The sequence below is a fragment of the Leptinotarsa decemlineata genome, unplaced genomic scaffold (genome assembly GCF_025532065.1).
Source record: "Leptinotarsa decemlineata unplaced genomic scaffold, Ldec_3_MD MMD2_tig00026328_RagTag_RagTag, whole genome shotgun sequence".
Taxonomy (NCBI): domain Eukaryota; kingdom Metazoa; phylum Arthropoda; class Insecta; order Coleoptera; family Chrysomelidae; genus Leptinotarsa; species Leptinotarsa decemlineata.
In genome coordinates, this window is record NW_027412688.1 from 303,616 (window position 1) to 330,260 (window position 26,645).

The 26,645-nt window shown below is 33.0% G+C and overlaps 3 protein-coding genes across 10 annotated transcripts in view; all 3 read right to left on the reverse strand.

Moving 5' to 3' along the window:
* Positions 1 to 4,737: 4,737 nt before the first annotated feature.
* LOC111514542 (sister chromatid cohesion protein DCC1) lies at positions 4,738 to 6,842 on the reverse strand. Its single transcript, XM_023170801.2, has 3 exons — positions 6,698 to 6,842; positions 5,588 to 6,646; positions 4,738 to 5,243 (listed from the first exon to the last, which is right to left on the reverse strand). The coding sequence occupies exons 1-3, from the start codon at positions 6,712 to 6,714 to the stop codon at positions 5,138 to 5,140; spliced, it is 1,182 nt and encodes a 393-aa protein (XP_023026569.2). The 5' UTR covers positions 6,715 to 6,842; the 3' UTR covers positions 4,738 to 5,137.
* Positions 6,843 to 8,115: 1,273 nt separating this feature from the next.
* LOC111514543 (nucleoside hydrolase) lies at positions 8,116 to 13,546 on the reverse strand. Of its 4 annotated transcripts, XM_023170803.2 has the most exons (6): positions 13,499 to 13,546; positions 13,005 to 13,072; positions 12,285 to 12,482; positions 11,362 to 11,653; positions 10,916 to 11,052; positions 8,116 to 8,590 (listed from the first exon to the last, which is right to left on the reverse strand). In XM_023170803.2, the coding sequence occupies exons 3-6, from the start codon at positions 12,468 to 12,470 to the stop codon at positions 8,243 to 8,245; spliced, it is 963 nt and encodes a 320-aa protein (XP_023026571.1). In that variant the 5' UTR covers positions 12,471 to 12,482; positions 13,005 to 13,072; positions 13,499 to 13,546; the 3' UTR covers positions 8,116 to 8,242. The 4 variants fall into 4 exon arrangements, with proteins under 4 accessions (XP_023026571.1, XP_023026570.1, XP_074038323.1 ...); XM_023170802.2 differs by lacking the exon at positions 13,005 to 13,072 and having other exon boundaries at positions 13,499 to 13,543; XM_074182222.1 differs by lacking the exons at positions 13,005 to 13,072; positions 13,499 to 13,546 and adding an exon at positions 12,942 to 12,962.
* Positions 13,547 to 15,491: 1,945 nt separating this feature from the next.
* The window catches only part of rdgB (retinal degeneration B), a 55,862-nt gene continuing 44,708 nt past the window's right edge, over positions 15,492 to 26,645 (reverse strand). For 4 of the 5 annotated variants that reach the window (XM_023170796.2, XM_023170798.2, XM_074182221.1 and 1 more), the window contains 4 exons: positions 26,470 to 26,630; positions 26,066 to 26,246; positions 23,709 to 23,980; positions 15,492 to 17,789 (listed from right to left, as the gene is read on the reverse strand). In XM_023170796.2, the coding sequence (XP_023026564.2) occupies positions 17,657 to 17,789; positions 23,709 to 23,980; positions 26,066 to 26,246; positions 26,470 to 26,630 (747 nt within the window). In that variant the 3' untranslated portion in view covers positions 15,492 to 17,656. Of the gene's footprint in view, positions 17,790 to 20,793; positions 20,890 to 23,708; positions 23,981 to 26,065; positions 26,247 to 26,469; positions 26,631 to 26,645 lie in introns of all 5 variants that reach the window. The other variant, XM_074182220.1, reaches the window with a different exon arrangement.

Here is a 26,645-nt window from a genome sequence, read left to right on the forward strand (position 1 = left end):
ATGAAAATTGACCGAATGTTTCATTCGAAAGGCACGGAAACATATTTCTGTTATATCAACTGTGCTAACTTTTGAAAGTCTCAAATTGACGCTGCTTTGACTTCTATTAAAGCAGAGTAAAGAGTAACAAGTCATATTACGTATGTGTGATTCTGCAACTTTGAAGCAACATTTTCCTGCTTGGTGGAAGATAATCTGCTCAAGTGTAATAAAGACCAAAGTTCACTCTGATAAGTTACAGCGAAATATAAACCACTGAAGAGTCAAATTAGTTGGTATTTTAAACTGTCTGTCTACTGTCAAACTGTCTACGTACGTCTCCTCGATACAGTTTCTGAGTTGTTTTGATTGGCTTTCGTTCCGAAATTTTGAAAGAAAATGGTCACTTGCATTGTACCGTAAAAAAATTAATAACATTGAATAATAAAATCGGTAGTGCCGCTCGACAATACTTGATGCAACACTAATATTTTTTTATGAAAAAGTAGTAAAACTGAAGCATCTTCACGTAAATTTTGTCCGACCTGATTATCTTGTTCCATTCAAAAATTAAGATGGATGTGTAGGGTTTGATATGACACATTACCGGCTCCTCCGCCAAAGCGTAAACTTCTCCTTCGTCAATTATTACAAACTCAAATTAACGTTATGAAATTTGAATCAGCTTTAGTGAATATCAGTTAGAAAGACTTTGATAAGAATAAGTTCTGCAACTTTTAAAGAACAGTTCAAGTACCAATTCCATTTCAACCATTTCTATTTTCATCATTATTATATGGTGATATAAAAATTATCAAATATAAATGATTATCAATGTAAATCAGCAGTTGTAAATCTTGTTCATTAGAGACTTTTTGGAGAAAGAAGGTCACTATAATGCCGTAGTAAGGCGTGCATTGTAGATTATGTACAGAGCTAGCACAAAATATTTGTGACCCTAGTTATTTTTTTTTTCAAAACTCACATCGTGTCGTAAAGAGTAACAAGTCAAATTCCATATGTGAGATTCTGCAACTTTGAAGCAACATTTTTCTGCTTGGTGGAAGATAATCTGCTCAAGTGAAATAAAGGCCAAAGTTCACTCTGATAAGTTACAGCGAAATATAAACCACTGAAGAGTCAAATTAGTTGGTATTTTATATATTTGATATACGAGTAAACTTGATTGAAAAAATACAATTTTCAACGCTCAGCTCTTTCAAAACGGTTGACGTTTCGAATAAACTCTTTTTTCGTTTTCAAAACCTACAAAATCTTTTTCTGATACGACTCTTGAAAATATATGTACCTATTTCTTTTGACTAATTGACGATATTTTTCAAGCTGCAGATGAAGAAAATTTGACCTGTTTAATACTTCTAGATTACAGCAAGGCATTTGACATTCTTGATCATGAGATATTGTGTGACAAACTTGTCAACTTCGGTTTTCTCGGAAAGCAGTGTCCTTCTTAGAAAACTATCTGATGAATCGTACTCAAAGAGTTATTGTGGATGAAGTTATTTCAGATGCTCTGCCGGTATTAAAGGGAGTGCCACAAGGATCTATCCTTGGGCCCTTGCTTTTTAGCTTGTATATTTGTGACTTTTATCTGTCCGTGAAAAAATGCAATATACATCACTATGCAGACGACACGCAGTTACATTTCTCTTTTTTGCCTGGCGAGTCTACATCTGCTCTGTCGCTTATTAATAACGATCTCCAAGCCATCTTTGACATTTCTACTGCCCATAAGCTCAAGCTCAATTCAGACAAATCCGCAATAATGATGTTCGGAGCTGAGAAGAACAGAGAGCTCACCAACTCTACCTTTCAAGTTCGCATCGAAAACGATGGATCTTCGCTTTACTAAACATGTCAGCTATCTGAACCAATCTTCTTATAACGTTCTCAGACAGCTTTTTCCTAATCGTGATTTGCTCAACACAAACTTAAAACTTGGACTATGCGAGTCTCTGATTATGTCAAAAATTTCCTATTTCAACAGTATTTATGGACCTGCTTAAAAACAATCGGATGCGGACTACAGCGTATTTAGAATAGCTGTCTACGTTTCTCGTTTGGTATTCGGAAATATGACCATATATCCCCAGCAATGCAAGAATCAGGATGGTTAAATGTTGAGAAACTTAGAACTCTACACGTTCTTACCAACACACATAAAGTTTTGATAACTCGACAACCTGATTACTTACTGAAGAAGCTTAAAACATTCTCTACGATTAACAGCTTTACTACAAGGAACAGTTCAGTTCTAGTCATCCCCAAACACAAATCTTCCATCTTCACCAGCTGCTTCTCGTATAATGTACCCAAGTATTATAATCAGCTACCCTGCGAATTTCGATCATACACCATCGTAAACTTTAAAAAAAGACTGAAGACTTATTTGTCTCATTAGCCTCTTGTCCGTTCCCGAACTTGGCATTTCTAAAATAAATTTTCTAAAGTAAAGCAATAACTAAAATTTTTTGATATTGTTAACTCGACTTGTGTTCATATTATTCATCTATAGTTTCTCCCACGTTGAGTTGAGTTGAGTGAGAAAACAGCCTTGGCTGATACTTCGCCTATTCACCATATACTGGAAGTTTTTTTCTTTGTTTTTGTTATTGTTCCTGTATACTGTTTTATTTTATTTTTGTCTATTCCATTTGTATTTTTATGGTGAATAAAGACGTATTATCATTATTATTATTATACCAAGAGAGAATGTCTTCCAATCCTGTAGGTAAATAGTTATAATGAAACACATGTTGAGGTTTTGTAAACTCATGTTTACTGATACCTCGAATGCCTTTCCTTTTAAGGTAGCATGAGTTGGATGATTTTTTCCAATCACAACGTGGCAACGCCGCGTGCCGTTTAGGCATACGAGCGCGTATTTCGAAAGCTGTGGCTTCTGGGCTCTTGTAAATTTTAATACACTGCAGTAATATGTTCCGGACTGATATATGGACGCGATACTTCGCGTTACCGCTTGCTGGCGATGTTGCTTCGGGTGTATGTTATATAGTATGTTACCTTGTTTCGGTTTTGTTGCAGAAATAAAAACAGATTGGAAATGGGAACACAAATGTATCAGAAATAAAAACAGATTGGAAACGGGAACACACATGTATCGGTCATCTCAAACACGAATTATAGGCTAGCATAAACTATATCGAGTTTCTTCTTTATCGAAAACTTTTTCACATTTTCGACTTTTATGTGCGAAACTAATGACAATATTTTACCTACCACTCTGACTCTTTTTGAACCTATGTCATTATTAAAAAAATTTGATTGCGTCTACCAATAGTCCCTTCTATAAAATAATCCAATTTGTAATATTTTTACACAAAAACGTTCATCATATATCTTTTCCTTCCAATAGCTCTGTCACATCCGGAAGATGTGTACAGTGGCGTCATTGACCTTTACTACACTTACATAGTGTTGTAATTATATTGGGTTCAGGATTATTTGCCCTAAATATTATCCACCAGTATACATTTATTCCTTCAATACTATTTCTTGCCTTTATGCAAGTTAGTTTCAATCTTGAGTTTCGAAAGTCAAACCGAGATATTTCTCCCTTTCCTATCATTTTTCAGAGTCGAAAAATAAATTCTCAAAAGCAATCTACTTTCATATGGATAATTCTAAGGAACCGCGTCTTTATATCTGCCGGTATAGATAAGTGACAAACCGAAATGTATTTTCAGCTAATATTAGGTTTCACATTGAACACTGAATAAAAAGTATATTTTTTCTTATTCGGTTTGTACTCCAAACATCCGTTATGGAATACAATCAGATATCATTAACAGGATTGCTACACAATATAGTATATGAACGAGGAAACATTTCACTTACATGGAACACTATCATTGTCAATGGCGGACATCGATGTTTCGGAATTAGACATTTGTCTTATTGCCTCTTCAGCACCAATATCTTGATAACACTACAAGATAAAGCACTCATGTAACAATATAATCTGTACCTTATGTTGAAATGCTCTCAATGTCTGTATTGCCCTGCAATATTGTTTAAATGATTATAATATATCCAGCTATGTATTGATTTAACTTGGCCACAAAAACAATGATTCGTCTAAAAAAATTATTTTCATTCAACAGTATAAAACCATGATCAGTGGAGTCTTGCAAGGATCAATTCTGGGATCTCTTTTTTTTTATATGTGATTATTCTTTGGCTACAGTAAATTTATACTACAGTTAATTTATTATATAATTATATTGTTTGTATTTCTATAACTTTTAATGTTTTTTGACTTTTGATATATACTCATTTTGTATTTGTATTGCTTGTAGGTTTTGTTATGACTAATCCAATAAGTTTACATGATGCATCTTTTATACATTTGTATGGACTTCGGTGATGAATAAATTTGATTTGATAAACACTTATCATGGACACAAAACACATTGAAACAATAAGAAGGAAATTAGCTCCCATAAATGCAATTTTATCCATGACGGAAAAATTTCGTGCCATTAAAAACCAGTTAAAAAACTTGAAAATAAAATTACCATGTACCTTTAAGCTAAACTAAATAAGGAACCTACAATCAACTTGTATAAACCAATAAAACTACCGAATTTGTCATCCTTTCGCAATTCAAATTCACCTTCATTTGAATATTGAACTCTGTAAAAATTAATACTGACCAACATAACCATTCAGCAAGATATCCAGGCAATCTAAAAGTAATGAAAATGAAAACACATATTGAAAAATATTTGATTTATTATAGAGATATCAAGATTCACAATAAAATATTTCAATAAACAAAAATTTCAAATTAATTAAAAAAATATTTATTGCCTTAAAATTATTCTTTGATGTGTGTGTGTGTGTGTGTGTGTGTGCGTATTTTTTTGATGTATTTTTTTTAATTGAAACTCTCAAAGTATATTCAATCAATTTTAGTTATGATATTTAGAGTTATGAATTATTTTTACTCACTATAAACATATATATTTCTTGGGAAACATTCATTATCATTTTTTTTGTCTTGAAAGTTTGCTTGGTGCAAATGACAAAAAATGAAATATCGGGATACATTTTTCAAATCTTATTTTCTATCAGAAATAATATCAAATGAATAGTCAGATTATCTTGGTCTTGGTCACTTCCCGTGCTTTGAAGAGTAGTACTTTATTCCATTTACTTTCGAAGCTCTCGCATATTTGGCCAATAAGGCATTCACATCCAGTTTTTCTGTTGTCAGTCGTCTGAAAAAAATTATATGGAACTAAGAAGAATACAAAAGATTGAATGCATAAAAATCGTGAGAATGCCATTTTTGATTCTCCAACACTAGAGAAAGTCTATGTGTATAATTTATTATTGGTTGATCAATATTGTCATATTATTTTCATACGATAATTTTATCAATACTGTACTGATAAAAGTTTGACCAAAAGGTTTGGAAAAGTTTTAGAATGTAAAAATTAAACATTATAACTCAAATAGAATAATGTGTTCTATTTCACAAACATTCTTGTCTCCCTAACAGTCTTCTCGAAACTTTCATTTTCTCATTTGATTAATTCAATATCTGCAAATTGAATCTCACCTTATATAGGGTGCTATTTCAGGCACACTCCACTTTTCTTTCACCTCAAACAAACGTTTAAACCTTTCGATGATGTCCTCAGGTAAAGTGTTCTCATCAAAGGCCACCACAATATTCGGGTTGATATTTCTGTTGATTATCGCTATTCCATAAAGCATCTCCTCTTTAGGAACCATGCCTTCTGGCACTGAATCTGTCCATACCTGCATGAACTCCTCTAAACTCAGTTTTTCAGTCCCATGCAACAGAGCTGAAGCAAAAAAAGTGCAAACTTCATTTTCTTTGTACTTGTAGAGCTGCAGGGAGTCGATTACCTTGGATTCTTCTGCGTATTTATCAAATAAGCCACAAACTACTTCGCGGGGAACTATATCTGTCAATGATTCTACAGTTTCATCAAAATCAATCTCATCAAGCTGCCACGAATTTTCTTCAATCAGTTTGAACATGTAAGACAAAACTCGGAACTGGTACGAAAAATCCAGTAACCGAATTTTTCCATCGAGTTCGATAACGTTCATCGGATTCAAAGCTTCCCGTAGTTCTTTGTTAGACGCTTGTACAACATTAGCTAATTCTTCGAGAGAGAACAGTTTTTCTTTATCAATCTCGTGTTCAAATTCTGGTCCTTTGAAAGTAGTACAAGAAAGGAAATTATTTAATTTTTTCAAATGAGGCTTCCCCACTGTCGCTTCTAGATAGTCAAAAAATATAGCGCTCACAGAAACTTTGGACACTTTGTGTTCTGCAGATTCGTCAATATCGTTACTCAATTTCAAATCGTTCACCAGGAGTAAACTATTAGAAGTTTCTGCCTCTGTAACATGAAAGGTCGACGTTTCTGAACAAATAACAACTTCATCTTCATCTTCACCTTTGATGAACAAAGTGTTGCCAGCTGTTATTTCGGAAAGTAAATGTGAATCAAGCTGTAGTAATTTGTAATCGTGATTATTCAAATCCTCATCAGTGAAATGTAACATCTGAGAATAGGGTTTGACATCGTTCCTGCTGAGTTTTGCCAAAGTCAATGTTTCATCAATTTTATCAATGCTAATCCTGAAAAAACAAATTTCAGTTCACATAAGTACTAATATAAAAATAACCTACCCTTCCTGTGAATCCATATACTCACTACTGTCGTCCACTATGATCAAAAACTAATTTCTCAAGGAAAAAATATAATTTTTATCAAAGTATTTTCAAATTTGAAACATAACTGTCAAAAAAATTGGGTTAAGGTCACAGAACACAGATTTTCATAAAACAATGCAAAATAAAAACACAGAACCCTTGAACAATAGGAGCGATTTACAGAAAGGTCTGCAGACAGCAACTGCTTGTAAACATTATCTTATTGACACTTTTTTTAAAATAAGATGTTCACTTCAATGTTTGATGTTTTTTGTTATCAGTTTTCCATACCCCTCTACTTTGAGTTATAGTACCACAGAATACAATAATACAAACAAGTAAATTTTGCAAATCTTGGCAAAGGCACGCTATTTGGCCGCCATTTTCATCGCAAGTTAAATATTCAAATAGAATACAATAAAATATTTATTCGTCACTGTAGCAGATACTACATCGACAGGAAATGAGTATACATGTCAATAGGATCGCGAGTGAAAAAACCTGTTTGTCCAAATTCTTTTTGGTTAGAACGATTATTATTGAACACAATAATTCGTTACAAAAAAATTTATCGGTTGTTCCATTCAGTATCGACAAACGATTAAATAAGCAATAAAACCTATATTTTCAAGTCAAACAAATATCAGTATCTCTTCGTTCCCATAAATCCGAAAATCACCGACGGTTTTCTCATTTCAAATGATACGATTGTTTCGTGGTATTGCTAAATAACAATATTTTTATTAAAAAATGGAAGTTTATTTATAAAATGTTGAGGTCTTGTGGTATTACTTCCAATAAATGCAGTAGACCTGTTTAACTGATTGAAATGAATACAAATCTGTGCTCATGTCAATATCAGTATTTTTGGCAATCAGTTATTGTTCTTGAACCACAGATAATTAATCTGTGCTTGAACCATAGTAATTTTGAGATATTTCACATGGAATTGGCCGCGGTGGTAGTGCGCCCGACTCACGATCGGAAGGCCGTGGGTTCGATTCCCGCTTCGACCAGATATTTTTCTCGTGAGAATTTATCTGGTTGAAGCTGGAATGATTCTGCACCGTGTTAGGAATCACACGTTAAAAGGTAAGACCTCGTTAGTCCTTAGCTTGCACAAGTTTCTCAACTTCTGAGAGTTTTCGTTCGTATGGGGGCGACAGCTGATTAACGGAAGAACAGAATTACCACAGATTTTAAACAGAATTACCACATGAAAGACCTATTATCTGGGAATATTATTGAATTATTATAACGTCAAGTTATTTGCGTAGCAGAATATGGAAAATTATAAATTTCCATACATAACTTAGTGTTGCTTGATTGAAATTGTATAACAATGTTGTAGAGTTCTGAGATGATCCTACTTCAAATCGTAATGAAAACCAAAGTTCATAAGAATTTCAATTTTAATTTATTTGTAATGAAAAATTATAACTTATCACCGATGAAAATAAATAGACGTCACATTTACATATTGTGAAAATTTCCTGAGTTTTGCTGTCCATTGCATATTTTCTAAACTATCGTGTGCTGCTGTTTTCTAGGTTGCCTGGATCTGAGCTTCAGAAGTTCTTCCTTAAATAATTCTTCGTCGAAACTACCAATAATAGTAACATTCGGAGTGTTATTGTTCATGTGATTCAGAACAACTTGCCCTCTAGTTTTTGAGCCATGTAATTCGATTGTTGCGTGGTGCATGCTCTTTTTCGTAATGTATTTGTCGGGGTTCAAATAACAAAAAGTAAGGATGGCATCACAAGGAAACCAGCGGTCGAATCTTGACGGTGGGTATACGTTTTCCTCTGCTTTCAATAGCAATGCCAATTCGGGTGTCGAAGTACCCAATTCGGTTTGTCGCCATTCCTGAAACAGAGTAGGAATCTATAAGCTACAAGAAATAAAACTCAACAGTAATTTTAAGTACAGAGACTGCTGAATTGCTTCATCGTTTGAAAAAATATGTTATTGTCACAAATAATAATAATAATACATTTGTTCCAGTGGTGATGGAGGAGGGTGGGGTTGGTAGTGGGTACGGGGGTGTTGTGAGATATGCGGAGGGGCAGTAATTTTCTCCATGAATGCCTTCGTTGAGGTAGTTTGGAAATGTTTCAGTTTCGATAGTTTCGCGGATTTTCAAAAATTATTGTGTAGGCTGCCTATGTAAGTTCCGGAGCAGGTGGGACATGGTACTTTGAGAATGCTCTATGTTTAAAATATGTTTTTCCGTTAACCAGCTGTCGCACCCCTACGAACGACAACCCTCAGAAGTCGAAACTTGTAGGAGCTAAGGCCTAAGGAGGTCTTACCTTTTAACGTGTGATTTCTAACACGAGTCGTTGGACGATAGCAAGTGAAAATCGATCGTTCAGCCCGAACCACCGACTCGCACAGCGGTCGATTCAATGAGTGAACAAAACACCCATCATTGAGTAGAAATTTGATGGTTGGCTGGATGGTGTTCTTATGTTATGCCTCTTCAAAATTTGGCTTACTTTGTCTTTGTCTTACTTTGAATATAAGGAAAAAAGTTTTTGAGTGGTCAGTCTGCACATCGAGCAGTTTGTGATTGAGGTATGGTTTTTTTTAAGGTGGACTTGGACGTGATAGATCTTTTCGCGGGAAAGGCGACTTTGAATCTAGTTTCTTGGATCTACTTTGGTCGTCAGAGAGTCTGATAGTGCTGGACATCTGATAGAACTATAATATGTAAGCTATGTGGATTTTTTGTGGCGTGATGGTTCTGTACTGCGTTGTGCCTGTATTTGTCTTTCTGTTTTATGAACTATATAGACCGACAGCCTTCCAATATACTCGTAATAGTGATTCAAGAGAAAGTGATAAACTTGTCATTAGTTCGGACTTCTATTGTCTAATATAATATGATATCTCTGAAATAACAAATGAAAATTAAAATTAAAAAAGGAATAGTTGAAAATAACAATTATATTAGGCAAAAAACCCTGAAAAGAAATTAGAATAAAATGAAAATTAAGCAGAAAAATTGAAAATTGAACAATTAAAGTGAAATAAAAATTAAAAATCGAAAACTTTAAGCCAAGTTAATTCACGACGTTTCGATTGTTAGCATCTACAGTCGTCTTCGGGTGATGACTGTCATTACCCGATTGTGTTTCAAAAATAATAGAAATCAGGAGTTCGAGTTGTTGTGTCCAAGTCACAGTAAAGTACAAGTATAGCGTTAAACAATCCCATTCCTACTCAAACTTTCTTACTGATCAGTTAATGATCGAGAAACTCTCTGCGCATATATGTTAATACACAGTCCAAGTATTTTGCATCACTGAAATACCTCCCCTAATTTTTTTTATGATACAAATAGAGTGGTTAACGAGTGATCACAGAGAGAACTCCAAAACGGTAATTTTCTTTTCAATACAGGCCCGACTAGCGCCAAATAGACATTTTTACCGCTCTTAGTCCCAATTATTGTGTAACAGCTTTCATAGCAAAGCAATCACTTGTTAGTTTTTTGAGATGTGGTGGATGGTTTTCTTTCCACTTCTGTTTTTATCAATGTAGACTACACTACGATATAATTGCATAATTTGCGTTATAACATGGATGAACCAAAGTGGTTCTAACACAGAACATTTTGTGGCACCTGATTTTTCGCTTTGTTTTTCAAATATGAATGGAGCCATACTTGAATTGATTGTAATGTTAATTAGATTGGAGATAAGAGATTACTGACCATTTAAAAAATAATTGACTTGTTATCACAAGCTACCAGCAAGCAAGGACACAGCATAATGAGTAGGAAGTCAAATTAGAATAAATCATTCATTATTAAAATCAATATGATTTGACTAACAATATTTGACTTTCTATAATTTTCAATGACCTGCACAAGTGTTCACATGAAACCTGCGACACTCAGGTGTATTTATTCAATAGCAGAGAGTTCAATAGATACCTTAACACGGTTTGATATATTGGGCTAAAATAGGTTTCTTCCGTGATGTTACTCTGCGTTGTCTCCTTTGAACGGCAAAACTTGTGTTTCGAGTCCACACTTGTGTTTCGAGTCCACACATACTGTAGACACGAATCATCACATTGCAAAATCAACTCTAGATTTTCTTAATTCTATGGATATGTATGATGAATATATAAAAGTTTTAAAACTACTCCACTGTTTGATATCTCAAAAATATTTTTGCTCACCCAAGATATTCGAGGCTGTAAACATGTTTCCCAAGGAAGGATAAAAATTGGACATTTCATACATTCAAGAACGATGTAGGCTGCTTCCGGATCAACATAAAAATTATATTCTGCGGCACATGAAATATTTCCAACACCTAGAAATAATAAATGAGTGAATGAAAAGAAGTTTTTCTGGATGTACATTTGTGTATTGAAATAGCAGAATATTATAATTAGGATTGAGAAAAATAATGTTTCAGATTTGATTCTTTTGATTATTTTATAAAGATATGAGGCTGCTTTGCGGCCATGTGTTTTCGTAGCTCAGTGTCATCAAATCAAATCAAATATACCTACTTTATTGTCTAAAGAATATCAATAAAACGGAAATATATTTATAACATTTACTATACGTACTATATTTACTGTATAACATTTACTGTACGACTATATTTATAACTCACCTGTGCAATTACCACCCATAATCCATACATCTTTTATTTTCTCAACTACATCGTCGTACAATTTTATAGTCAAAGCTAAATTAGTCAGAGGTGCCATGCAGATCAAAGATATTTGCCGGGGGTTGTTGGAGATGATTTCATGAATTCCAACAGCTGCTGGTTCAGGTCTCACGATAGATAAATCCAGCTTTTCGTCAAGTTTAAGATCCCCGAAACCATCCTTGCCGTGAAACCCTTCGATTTCGGTTTGAGGAAGAATGAATTGATATTTGGGTCCTTTATACACGGGAATCTAGACAATGAAATTTACAATATAAGAGCTTCTTCGGCTATTGTATAGTAACCAACCCATTAAATTTGTTAGTTAGTACTGTCTTATCTAACACCCCACACGTTGAAATGGCGCAGTCGGTAGGATGTATTCAGATAGAAACATATATGTTTTACTACTACCGAAATCCGTCTACAGCAATTGCCACATATCTGACATCTACATCAAGGCTAATTCACATTATATCAAACAGTCTGCAGTGGATCTCAAGAACCAGTAACATGAGGTGTATTTTATTTAAAAAAAAGTTTGACTGAAGATATCAAAAATTTGCCTGTGAAAATTCATTATTGTATACATTAAACAATATAACCAATGACTGCTTGATGTTTGCTGAGAATTTGGAATATCTTCAGATCAATAAAACTGCACGAAATGATTGCAAACAGCTCCAGTAAAATATAAAAAAACGTCATACATATTTTAAAAAAGCTATAATACATTATATAGGTTCGGTATCACTTGTACTACCATAGTGATCCAGTTGAGTTATTTAAAAATAGACTAATGGTAACCTTGATATCGTAATTCACTATCTGTTATACCTCAAATAATTGAGATATCCTGTATAATTAATTACAAAACTACTTACATCCGTTCTGTCTACAATTTGTAACAGTCTCACGACGTTGTTAACGACGTTTTCAACAATCGTGTTACCCATGGAACATACGATCCCCTCAATTTTCAGCTCATTATTTCTCTCGGCATTCAGAAGCATCAACAAGGCCAGATAATCATCTGTTCCTACATCTAAGTCCACAATGATTCGTCTCATTTCGAATAAAGCCTGAAAATTAAATTGCCTAGGCATTTTTCAACTGACTTAGAACGAGAAAATGCAACATATGATGATTTTCTGGTGCTCAACATTTGGAGGGTCTCAATTATACATATTTTATTATTGTTGGCATGATTTTTATACTTTGAATAAATTATGCAAGGACTAATAAAACCTTGCAACTGACCGCCTTGGATGGCGTCTTCGTAAAGGAAGATGTTTCGCGTCTACCCACTGCTGTTTGTGAAAATATTCTACACTTTTTTTATTTTATATGACACAGAGAATTTGTCTATGTGGACTTTTCAAAAAATAAAGTGAATGTTTGAATTTCGCGGGCTACTTACATTCGATTAGCGATTTTTTTATGTTGGTACACTCGTCTCAAACATATGTTCACACTTTCAGATGCTTAGTATGTTTAATTAGTTAGTGAATTTCCTTCTGTAACTTTATGTAACGTATTACCTATTTCTATAGTAATATTATTGGGTATAAAGATGCTAGAAATCGCATGCTAATAGATAATACCTCGTTAATTCTTAGCTTGCACAAGTATCGACCTATGAGGGTTGTTTTTCGCAAGGGACGTTAGCTGGCTAAAAGAAAAACAAATTTTTTTCAAATCTGATTTATTTTAAGTATATATTCTGAAGATAAATACATCAACTATACTTTAAGGAAGCGACAGTAAAGGTCAATAAATTAAATTACAAGTAACATTTTAATGTTTACAAATAATAGTGAACAATCCCTAGTTTATTAATTTCAACTGCATCTCTTTATCTGGATTGCTAGGGATATTTTTTCAAGATTCATTATTCTAGCAACAACGCCCTACGCAAAAATAGTATGCACGCTCAAGTCTAATATGGCTCAGAAAACAAACGCTTCGGTAATTAGTAGTAACTCTTCTCTTCTTCGGAGTAGAGAATTTAAAATGTAGTTGCTCAGTATATTACTGATTTGAAAGAAACATTGGTCAGGATTCACTATAAGAAGAAATGAAAAGCATATTTACTCACTTTAAATTATTTTAGTCAATTTAATGAATGTCCCGCACATGCTTCAACAGAACTCATTATATAATGTTCACATCTCATACACGTTTCATTATATAGCGCGAGTATTTGAAAACGATGAAACCAATGCCATGTTGCCAGTTATTTTGCATCACAAGGAAAATATCTTGACTACTCTTCCATCAACGTGAAAATAATTTGGAAATAGTTACAGTGTGGCAACGTGAGAAGAATTTGGTGATGACCATTTTGCCCATTTGAAAATGATTATTGAAGGTGAATTATATTCTTTTCTACGGAAATATTCCTTCTTATTTATATAAAGACGGAAAGTTGAAAAAAACATTGTTTTCTCTAAAAACTAATTTATCCTGAACATATTTTCAATCTTCATGGGAAAATAATTTGTGAAAGATTAATACCCTATATGTTAGTTGAAAATAATTAAATTAGGAAAATGTTCATGTTCCATTAACGTAAACATTTGCAACTGGATATCATCCAGCAAAGTGGAACTTATTTAGGAATGGCTATTGACCGATAACGTGAAAATAATATATGAAATGCTGTCATTGTCAATGGAATATGAATTTGGTGGTGACTGACATTTCGGCAACGTGAAAAAATTCGAAATGGCTACTATGCCGGCAACGTGAAAAAACTGAAATTAATTATCTACGGTCAGGGCCGTAGCGAAAAGAAATACCAGGGGGGGAGGAAATCCAAATTTTCTCAACCCCACCAGCAAAATTTCCCAACTTTCGAAATAATGAAAGCCAAGGGATTGGTTACTACTATAATATATTAATTCTCTTACTTAGCTATCCAAAGAATGGCTAAATGCTTATGCCCGTTAGGGTATGCACAAACAAAAATAAATTTTGGTAATTATAAAAATAATACTTTGGACCAAGGTCCTTGTTCTTCTACCATATCCACTATGTATAGGAATATTCAATACAAATGAAACAACACTTAAATAATATTGTTTTACTATTATTTTTTCTATCTTCACTGCCCGAAATTTCCCAACTTTTCCAAGTCGAAAAAACAGCGAAAAGTTAGGAATTTTGTAAAACTGTCACTTCAAAATTTGTGGACTGTTAAGGACTGTTCTCTTACTTGGGAGAAATTGAACTTTTTTTGAAGTTTTCAAACAACTCAGAATTTCAAAGTATGGGATCTCCAAGTTATGCATGTTGGGATATCCCAACCTTCTCCTGGTTCTTTCCCTTTCTTATCACCTCTCCCTTTCTTTCCTCTCTTTTTTATTTTTTAAATTTTTTTTACTATTATTTTTTTCTATCTTCACGGCCCAAAATTTCCCGACTTTTTCCTAAGTCGAAAAAGCAGGTTCCCCCCCATGGAGACGACCCTGTCTACGGTTATACAAGAAACGGCGTAGTATAACAAAAAGGTATGAATATCAGAGCTCTGAATGTATACCTATTATTTCAAAGATTGATTAACATCACATAACAGTAATAAGGTTAGTATTTATACAAAGATAATAACTTTTGACTACTGCCCGAGAAATGGACGGTAGTATTAAAAAGTTAAGAACTCTGAATATATTAGCTACTATTCCAAAGATGGCGTGGTACTCCAGTTGATGTCAAAGCAAAATCTTCCGAGAGATGGCGCAGCATAACTACAGGAGAAAGTATGAACAGAGCTCAGAGACTATTACTTATACTACTCTGTTATAATTATATATCATCATAATTAGAAATATAAAATCAAAAAGTATGGATAATTATCGACGAGCAATGGTGCAGCAATTAGAAAAAAATCAAGAACATTTGACGTCAGAATACATTGGCTACTATTCCAGAGATGGCGAAGCATAACGATCGTAAATTATAAAAACTAGTCGTTACATATGCGCCAATAAGTCATTGCAATAGAAGTTTGAATATATGAGCTCTTTTAGGTATAAAAAATAAATGAAACCAGAAAAGCACCGCACTGAGTTGTGACAATTATAATAGTGGAAAATAATTCATGACACTTTATTGCAACAATTTAATACATATATACATAAATATTCAATATACACAAATATTTTAGAAACTATCACAACCTACAATAAAATTTACAGACGTAACATTTTAGATGAATTTGATTCTATTTTATCCGAGAACCAAACACACATATTTGCAGCTATCGAACAGTTTTATGAAGTTTTTCGGTTGTTGTATAGTAACTAAGATTTCTTTAAAAAACTATAAAAATCTGGAATATCAACATCTTGTAACTTATCCCCCCCCAAAAAAAACATGAAATAACTTTCATTACAATTTTTCTAAGAATTTTTTATTGTTGCAGTTTCTGCAATATGACCCCGAACAACTTTTTGTTTTTGTGTTCGGTTCAAGATAAAATATGAGGAACACTTCTCAAGACGAATAGTTCGACTAAAACATTCAGAAAACCTGACATTTCAATTCGACATAAAATAATTATAGCTTCTTTATTAATGGTTGCCGTTTTTTGCCAATCTCTAAGAAAAAAAAAAGCATCAGCAGTTTTCCAGGTATATGATTGATATCATTTTGAATACTATTATTATCACATACTGATTATCCAAAGCAAGAGAAAAACAGTTTCTGAATAGTGTTATTCTGTATCGCATTCATCTGTGAAACTGGTTTTGCCAAGAAATCAAAAGTTTATAGTAATGTTTGAGTATACGTCAACATAAAAGTAATTCTCTATAGATCTTTCTGGAAATTCTCACTCCAAACAAAATTCTCAGAAAGATCCATAGTTATAGTTATGTAGAAACGCCACTATCTTATTTGGTGATATTTTTGTTTTTTCATATATTTTTTATAAAAGCTCGCAGTGAAAAATTCCTTGTATAATATGTCCAAGATAAGATGGGAAAATAAAAAAAAACCGTGAAAGATACATAATTGTTAGATTAGGAACAAGTTGCCGCCAAGAGGTAAATATTCTCAACTCATATGAGCAAAATTGTATAGACAGCAAAGTGAATTCTGTTATTGATTTTCCAAAACTGTGAAATTTCAACAATGAGAAAAGTTTTATCAATCTTTTTACTGTGTATGTAAGATCACGATTGCAGTATGGCTCACTGATTCAACTAGTAACTTGTTACATTATCGTTTTCCACCATAGCGCCATCTACCGACTCAAAGAGCTAACAGCTGATCAGAATAACTTAATGTTGAACATAGGTTTTGTTCAATATTTTGTGTATTATGAGTTATTCAATTGTGAAATTGTGAGAGTAATGTTTTTCAGTTCGTTTATCATAGAAACAAGAAACTGATGAAGAGTAAAAATAAATTACTTTCATTCACGGGAAGCACAAGAAATCAAAACAGGTGATAGGGTTTCGTTTTTGTTTTACCGTCTGGATCAGTTTGAATATATCCTGTAGATATCGCATCTGGACGATGAACTTTCCAATCAAGGGTATTTGAGACATGAAACTATTCAACAATTTCTATATGCCTTCTCTAAAATTTAAACATTGTCATTTGCACCTATATAAATATATTTTTTGTTCAATAACTTTGCTATTTTTAGAATTGTTTACTGATTGTTGTATACAGTGTCCTGTGAATGTCTTTTGTACCTGTTTGAACAATGAAGGATTGTTAGTTTATTCAAATGACGTTTCGAAAATTAAGAAATTCCTATTAGTTCGTGAAGTATTCACAACACTGTTTAATTTTTTTCTGCCATTAAGAAGATATCATAAATCAAAAAACACTATCTCGTTGTCACTTTTCAAGATGTATAAAGTTGGGCATTTTGGCGACCAAATCAGAATTTCCTGAATTTAAAAACGACATTCAAATCAACTCTGATACTGGCAACTTCCTCCTAATTCAACAAACATTGTTTCTCCCACGGTTTCTGATTTCCCCATGATAACCTCCCTTGCCTTAGACATTACATAATATTTGTATTTTACAGACTCCGATAGAGTAATGCGTTTCGCCAGAAGAAAGCGACACAAAAAACCTCAAAAATATCTAACAAGAACGAAAATCAATACTTTCTATGTCTACTGATATCAATTCATTTGAGACAGACTAATAAATTCTTCGATATATAGGTAGAAAAATATAAACAACGGCAAGTTCTAACAAATCCTACATCTTCCTAGAGTGTGAGACTCGCCTTTCAGCTGTAGTTCCCGATGGTGGAAATTGAAAGCGTCGGTTTAGGTAACTGGTATCGACGACTGCTCATGGATCTTTCCATCTGAGGAAGCTCACTGGCTATCGGATAAGAAGTTGCTCTCTTCGCCGATCGACTGTTGGAGGACAAAACTTCGAGGTTAATTCACACTGGATTTATTTAAGTCAACAGACATTTCTTTCAAAACAAGTCAAGGCAATTCTCAAGCTTGAAGGGATGTTTTAAATAGCATTTAGTTAATATTCACAAATTTGACTGTTTCTAACGAAGCTACTTGTTTGGTGTAACAGAAGAACTTTTATTATCTAATAATATTAGGTTGTCGTATTTAATGGCAAAGATGTGTAAGATTTGTGAACAAGTTACGTTCAGAGTAAAACTGAAAGAAAAATTCTTTCCAAACAACTACTATGGGGAGGCTTTTTCTCTCAGTAAGTGTATGATACTAACTTCTATGCATGATCTACCTACACATATTTGTAAAGAGTTCATTTTGAACTCAACTGCTTTCTTTTTTCCTTTAGGAGTTCCCCACAACTTTTTGTATATAGATGGAGAAGTGAAACCTTTTTTCCCATAAATTAACCTCCCTGTTTCTCGTTATTGTAAATGATTGTTTTATTGAGCAGGCAACTTTTCCTTTTTCTTTGTATACGAACCCTGGTAAATTTGTTCATTTTTAATATAAACCAACTATCATCTTGGTTCAAAATGAGTTAGGTTAGGTTAGGTCCAAAGTGACTGGGTCTATTCGACTCTCCACCGCAACCCGCAAGGGTTTATTGTGGCTCACACCTATTCACGCTCGACCAAATAAACCCAGCTTCTTAACGAAGCCGATTAGTTTGTATGGTGATTGGTCTTTCAAGTCAGATGGTAAAAGTACGGCTCTGCCGAAATCTAAAAACCTGATTCGGTCCCCAGCGGGGCAGAGACAAAGTATGTTTCATCATTTTCCAAACAGAGGCGACACGTGGCCACTGACGTGTTGTACTGTCTCTGTAAGCCAGAAAGCTTCAGAACGAGTACTGAATAAATTGTTAAAAATAATTGATAGTTCGATCGAACTTCAAAATTAAGAAAACGATCAAAACATCGTTTGAAATATGTAATCATTTTAACAACAAGTATCTTGTTGGTCACATCTGATAAAATGGCGTTTTTGAATCTGTTATCAAAAGTTCTATTGAGATATTATTTAATGGATGAATTCATCGATGTTTGTGAGATTTTCCTAAAGACAATACTTGAAAAAATGCATTCAAAAGATATTGGACAATTTTCAATATTACTACTTATTCCATTTCTTTGAAAATCGCTTTGAAAAAAGATGTAGTATATGAAATGCACGAAATGACTGCTCAAAGCAGTATAAATGGATTAGATGTTTTTGAAAGAAATGTCTAACTGAAACAGATTTGAATACACAAGTCGAAAGAAAGAGACAATATCAGTATATATACAGAATGAACAGTTCTTCATAACGAATTTTGAAAATGTATTAATAGAAAATATATTTATTTCAATACCACTGAAACTGGATATTGTTCTCTCTTCTTTTCATGGTGTAATACAAACAAGCAGCTATCAAGCTATTACCCTTCAATTTTGTCGCTCTATCGAAAGCAAAGCAGCACCCCATTACACAAATTATTTACTTATTCGCAATGATTTACACAATAGGTTAGTTATTTTCGTCATCTGGTTCAGCAAGTGAAAAATGGTAGTTGCAAAACTCTTTTGGAAATTTACACAAAATGACCGTTTTTCATTTGCTTGACCATGAATGATTTAGTCATGAGTTTTATGATGGTTTGTTTTATTCAACTGGTTTCAATATTGATCTGTTATAAAAGTAACTTCGGAATAAATGCAGGTGGTGAAATTCTCTCTAGAGCTTGCTTGAAACTGACTGAGGTACTATTTTTACGGTCTTAACGATGACCACAACCATTAGAAATGAGGTAACAAGTTCAAGCAAATGTAGAAAAATGGTAAATTTTCAACACCATAGTTTTTCATTATTCTGAAACTAATTTTACAATAAATCAAAATCAAGTCCAGATATCATGGTTTAAACGACATACACAGATTTTGTTTGGTTATGGATTCCAAAAATAATTTTTTTGGCGACGAAACTTCTTGAAAAACGATCGAAAACATAATAGAAAATCACAAATATGATGCAATACGAAGAAAACATTCAATATTGTGGGAAAACAATTCATGTCTTTTGCATCACCATAATGCACCTGCTCTCACTAATCATTGCTTGTTTTTAGCCAAAAATAATACCGCAATCATGCCCCAGCCACTGTATTCACCAGATTTGCCCCCCTGCGACTTTTTCCTGTTCCCGAAATTGAAGGTACAAGGACATATCAAAAAGTGCTTATCAGAACTGCTACGAGGATTGTGAAGAACGCTGACACAAGTGTATTATAGTTATCTGAGGGGGACTACTTTGAAGGGAACAAAATATAAGCTAATGAATGAAGAAATATTTTTTGAGAAGAATTAAAATTAACCATATTTTTTGAGAAAAATTAAAATCAATCTTATTTTTTGAACACAGATCGTATATTTATATTCTTCAAACAAAATAATCTACTTAGGTTTTAATTGAAACATTATTGACCAGTTTGATCTTCAATTTATCAAATTATCCAACTCGAATGCTAATGAATAAAGAAAGAAGAAAATTGTATGCATATTTATGCTTAGGAAAAGATAAAAAGTTGAGTTTTTCAAATTTCCACTTCATTTAGAATACATTTTTCTTTGAATCATTTCACATAATGGTTTACATTTTCGAGAAAGGATACAGGAACTTTCATTCAAATCGACCTTTTCATAACAATGCATACATTTTTCGAATAAATGAAGTAATGAAGCAAATAGTTACCTATTATTTTGAAGCAAAGCAAAGAAATTACCTCGCCAGATCATCATCTGATTCAGCCATCAGATACATTTTTGCTCTCTCGTCAAAAAACAACCTTCAGCAAACAAAACGTGTGTATATCGAACTAGTTTTTCAAAGGCGGAAGCACCTCTACGTCGGTCATTACTGTGCAAATAAATAACTACGTGATGTGCAACGTATATGCAATAATTACCATCATAAGAAACTAGCGAGTTACACATGACTAATGTAAACCTTTCTTTTGAGAAAACCGCTGTTGCGCGCCGGAGATGAGATGCCGGGATCGTGGCTGAAACATTGATATATAACACCACCACATGCAGATGTTGATCTAGCTATAATCTATTAGAGAACTATTAGTTGTCATAGAAGCGATTGCTGTGCGTGTTTTTGGCATTCCAGGAAGGTCTTGGATGATTACTATTCTCAATTGATTGTTTTTGGTGCCAACGGCACCGACTACTTTGGTCATTAGCCTTGTGTTTTGGGTAGGCAATAATAATAACTTCCTCAGCCACCCAGGGAGCATCATGGCTATTCACAATCCATCAGCCATGTAACAATGTTGCAGAATAATCATAACTTCAACTAGATGAATTTTCTCGAGAAAAGCATCTGACTGATTTATTTATATATGTAGGTTAGGTCAATATATCTTTATTGTTATGTCACGAATCCCTGGCGGGATATAATGAAAAATACTGATAACCTCATTTCACACGTCGATAGAAACAAAAATTCAGTTGCTTCTGAATATACATATCTTGATGAATTTGAAAATATTTTCACATACAATTTTAATGTATGTGAAATGTCTGTATATAACCAATTAATTCAGTACTTTAATACCAATAAATTGTTTATAGGCAACCAATCAGGTTTTAGAGCTAGACACTCATGTGAAACATCTCTACAATTTTTAATAACTGAATGGAAAAATACAATTGATAGAAATTAGTACATTGTTGCGACATTTCTCGACCTTAAAAGGGCATTTGAAACAACTGATCTGTTGTTTGTATTCAACAGAATACAAAAAACTAAATTTGGAAAAGAATTGTCAGATGAACTTACAATTGAGAGTGGCATACCCCAGGGTAGTGTGTTAGGTCCATTGCTTTTTATTATTTACCTAAATGATATTAATCGCATATCTGGATCACACTGTATAAATCTTTTTGCAGATGATACATTGGTTTATTGTATACATGAAAATTTGGATCAAGCAATTGTTGAAATGAATAGGTCTTTAAATAGCATTGAAACATATTTATTTATTAATAAACTGAAACTAAATGTCAGTAAAACAAAAAGTATGATTTTGACATCATATTATAAGTATGATCAAATTGTTTGGGCAAATGCTGTTATAAAAATTATTAATGTTAGCATTGAAATTGTGACTGAAATAAAATATTTCGGTTTTATAATTGATAAAAATTTAAAACTGGATAGTCATGCTGATTTTATTTGTAAAAAAATATCTAAAAACTTTTTTTTCTCTTTCGTATATGTAAAAAAGTGTCTATGTATGCTAGGTTGACTTTTTTTAAAAGCCTAATACAACCTCATTTTGATTATTGTACATTACTTTTTCTACTTGGTAAAAATAAAATAGCGCAATTGCAAAAGCTTCAAAATCGGGGCATGCGATTAATATTGGGATGTAGCCGTTACTCAGCAATTAAATCGATGTTACAGTGTCTAAACTGGTTTTCAGTTGAAGAACGTATATTATATATGACTATGATTTTTATATTTAAGCTGCATAAAGGATTGCTACCCAATTACTTTCAAAAATTCTTATTGGGAAATAAGTTCACGATTACAATACGAGAAGAAATAACAATTTTTACATTAATAAAACTAACACTAAATTTGGAATGAATAGTATATTTCATAAAGGCTTAAACGAATTTAATAAACTACCACAATTTGTAAAAGAATCTAATTCAATAAACCAATTTAAGTCATCATTAAAGAAGTATATTAGTGACAGCTCATTATGATATTTGTAATTTTTTATTTTTTAATGTGAACTAACCTAACAATCTATAGATATGTATGTACATTTGGTTTTCTTTGAAAGGTACTTTAAAATGTTATTATATTTACATAGTTAATGTCGTGAGATATTTATGAATTTGAATTTTTCTTTTTTTTGTATATTAGGCTTGCCTACTTAATAAATAAATACAAATACAATATATTAGGATTTCCTAAATAAACGTATTCATTCATATCTCCGGTGAGGCCATATGCATATATCTCATTTACTAGGTAGATATTCAAATGACATAAAAACCGTAAAAACCAAGCAACTTTAGTGAATATTATGACAAATAAATGTCAATAAATACTAACACTCAAACTATACTAAAGAAAGTATAATAGTATGTAAGGATTTTTCATGTTCTGGGACAGTAATTATTCTGAATAGGCATAAAATTTCCTTCAGCATGAAATACAAAGACAAAGTATCAGATATTACTTTCTATATATTACTCTGCCATCCTTTCAATTTTTTATTGTATGTCTTTGACATACCTTTTAAAAAGAAATTGAAGGACTTAATATTTAGTGGTTATTTCCAGACATAGCATTAGTATTAATAGTATTAACGATCCTATGAGATTGATGCTGTTATATAGATTTATGTATGTGTATATAGGTGTATATATGTATGTGTATATATTTTTCTGTTTTCTCTTCTTCAGTAGTATTAACATTACTGTGAGATTGATGCTGTGATAGTTTTCTTTATCTTTTTTTCAAATTTTATATACCTAGAAAAAATATTTTTTTTTATTTGAGTAGCTTATAATAATTGATTCTCATATTAATTTTCTTCTAATTGATTTATATATGTATCTCTTTTATGGCCTACATAGCTTCCTTAAGCTCAAGGCCTTAACCATAATATGTACTATGTAGAATTTTGTACTCATATTTGTAGTTTACGCAATTTATGGAATAAATAAATAAATAATTGTCAAAATACGATTTCACAAAATGCAAGAACCTTCCCTGTAATGCCAAACCAATATAAAACAGCACAACTCTAACACCAAACCAAAACAAAATGTCTACCTTCACTGTATAACTTACCTCCTCCTTCGCGAAAAAGTTTGGCCAGGAAGACCGAAATACCCCCTGGGAATAACCATCCTCGCGTTCCCTTGGGCAGGCCTGGAGCCCCCGTGAGACATCAGCATCGTCAGATGGGCCGCGTAGCCCTCCATGAGCACCGTGGCTTGAGACTGTTGCTTTCTGGTCGCCTTTCCGATGATGAATATTTGCTTAGGTTTCAACCCCACTGAAGTGTAAACGCTGATGTCTTTCGCGCTGCCGTACGCAGAATGAATCACTACGCCGTGATTCTAGGACAGTCAAGAATAATAATTTTTATTAACAAAAATGTTTGACATGGAGATCATGCAAAGTATTGATTAGAGGAAGAAAACATAACTTTTTTGAATCAGGTTGTTGCTTTCTGACTTCCTTTCGATGTTTCTAGAATATACTTTAACGCAACTACAAAATATGATAATCATTAATGGCATTCTTTTCATTGAAATTGGAAGTTTAATGTTTTGTAGATTTTTCATCAGGAGTATTACCTTGAAGTTATGTGTCGCTTGGCAATACGAAGAAAACGTCCACTGTTGTGGCTTTTGTATCACAGCAATGCATTTGTTACTGCTTTTTAGTAATTTTTTGGCCAAAAACATGGCCTTAATCATGCCTCAGCCACCATATTCATCAGATTTGACCGTTGATGACTTTTTTCTATTCCCAAGGTTGAAGAGGCTCATGAAAGGACAGAGAGAGCTCAAGAACATACCAAAAAATGCTTTGAGGATTGTTAGAAACGCAGGCACAAGTGTATTATATCTGAAGGGGACTTTGAAGGGAACAAAATGTAAATTGATGAACAAATAAATATTTTTTGAGAAAAATGAAATTCACCTTATTTTTTGAACAGACCTCGTACATAAAACATCACATTTTCCTCGTTGCTGTTCCCATTCGTAATGCATTTCGAAGAAATGCGATTTATAATCAAGAATAGTGTTACTAAAAGTGCTCGATATGAGTATTTTGATAATTCCGCAAATTATCTTTTGATCATCAATACAACTGAAAACTTTTGAAAATTCAACTTCATTTCATGATAATTTAAACAAGAGTTCAACAATGTAATGTTAGAGATCATGTTATTGCAATTTTTTTCAGTATCAAAAGAAAACTAAAGTAGTGTTGTGTCATTTGCTCTAAACTTAATATTATGAACAAAAATTTAACTGGACTCAAAAGAGATACTTGTGGAACTCCGCCAGTAATAATTTTCAATGAACCGGCCTTTATTAATAAATACATAAATCGTTTTCTATACGACAAATGATTTTCAAACCATCTATGACTCATATATCATCCAATTTGAAGAAGGTGAAGAGCTGATGCAATGCAAATTTACTCTCAATGCATCAATGCAAAACGAATATAATATCATTCAAATGTTCGCTTGATGAAATTTCAATAGACGCTGTCATATTACAAAATAAATTAAACACGAAATTTCTCGGTGTATTCATTGATAATAGGCTGAAATTTGATGAACACCTTAAACAACTCAAGAGTAAGATGTTTTGCAGTTAGAGTGGTTTCAAATGAGAATCGTGCAGGAACTTGTTCACTGCCAACGAAATCTTAGCAGTCATCTTAGAGACGGTATAATCAATTATTAGAGTTTATTGACAAAAATCAAATCATGTTTAGCAATCAATCTGGTTTTCGAAAAAAACATTCTTGCGAAACAGCACTACAGTTATCATTAACTAAATTTACTAATGAAACAGATAAAGGTAAATATGTTGTAGCTGTCTCTTTAGATTTCAAAAGGGCCTTTGAAACGATTGATAGAAGTATTTTGCTTCAGAAGCTGAGAAGATATGGGATTGAGGGGATGGTTTATGAATGGATAAGTAATTATTTATCAAATAGGAAACAGAGAGTACGTGTGAACAATTATTTCTCATCATATATAACAAATCACACAGGAGTGCCACAAGGTAGTGTGCTTGGTCCCCTATTATTCATTCTGTATCTGAATGATATTCAATTATTTACAGACTGTGAGTTCATCAACTTATTTGCAGATGATATATGGTGATATACATGGTGATATACATGGTGGTATTTTATCTATACATTTTTACAACTTTTTTTATATTCACATTTATACATTTTAGGAACTTTTTTTATATATTCATTTATACTTTTTAATACTTTTTCTATATTAACAGTGTATTTCTTGGACTTCGTCAATGAGATGCAAATCTTCGGACAATAAAGTATATAAAAAAAAAGATACCAACGCTATTTAATTTTTCCACTGAAATATTGTAATAAACTGTGTCAAATGCGTTTTGCATCTGTCGAAATGTTTGACAGAGAATACTTACATCGATCAAGTTGTTCAAATAAGCAGCCTTGTGGCCGAGAGGATCCGTAGAAAGGCCGTCTGCAAAAGAAATCAAGCCATGGGGAAAATTATGCTGAGACAGCCAAGAAACGACCCTTCGATGTTGCATGTCAGGCCTTCCGGTGATGTAAATTATCAGATAACCCAGCTCTTGCCAATGCCTGGAACCAGAAACCAATTATATGTCCACGGCGCAGTAGGTTAGGTAGGCTTTATTTATTTTTTCAAACGCGATGGGTTCGAACTACTACGAATGAAAGTTTTCAAGTTTGTACTTGTTTCACAAAGAAATTTATCCTTTTCCAAAGGACTCTTGAAAGGTTTTCTTTAATATACTATTTCAGAACATATTAATAGTCACCAATGTAAGAAGAAAATACCTACCTCACGACATCAACAGCGCCAGCTCTGACCTTGGGATCTCGACCAGTCACCGACATACTAGCCGTAAAGGATCCGTCGATGCTGAAAACGATGCACTCAGTCTTAGGAGGAACGACAACTAGAAAAAAATCCACTGAAGTATGATCCCCCCTCACCACCATCTGCAATAAAAAAGT

Bases quoted from the DNA above. Each gene is read 5' to 3' on its own strand.
- LOC111514543 (XM_023170803.2), bottom strand. From the start codon at position 12,470: ATGAGACGAATCATTGTGGACTTAGATGTAGGAACAGATGATTATCTG. The intron at 11,654-12,284 runs GTAAGTAGTTTT...TTCATTGTCTAG, and splicing joins AAATTGTAGACAGAACGGAT to ATTCCCGTGTATAAAGGACC. The intron at 8,591-10,915 runs GTGAGCAAAAAT...ACTCTGTTTCAG, and splicing joins TACAGCCTCGAATATCTTGG to GAATGGCGACAAACCGAATT.
- LOC111514542 (XM_023170801.2), bottom strand. The intron at 5,244-5,587 runs GTGAGATTCAAT...AATTTTTTTCAG, and splicing joins GAAATAGCACCCTATATAAG to ACGACTGACAACAGAAAAAC.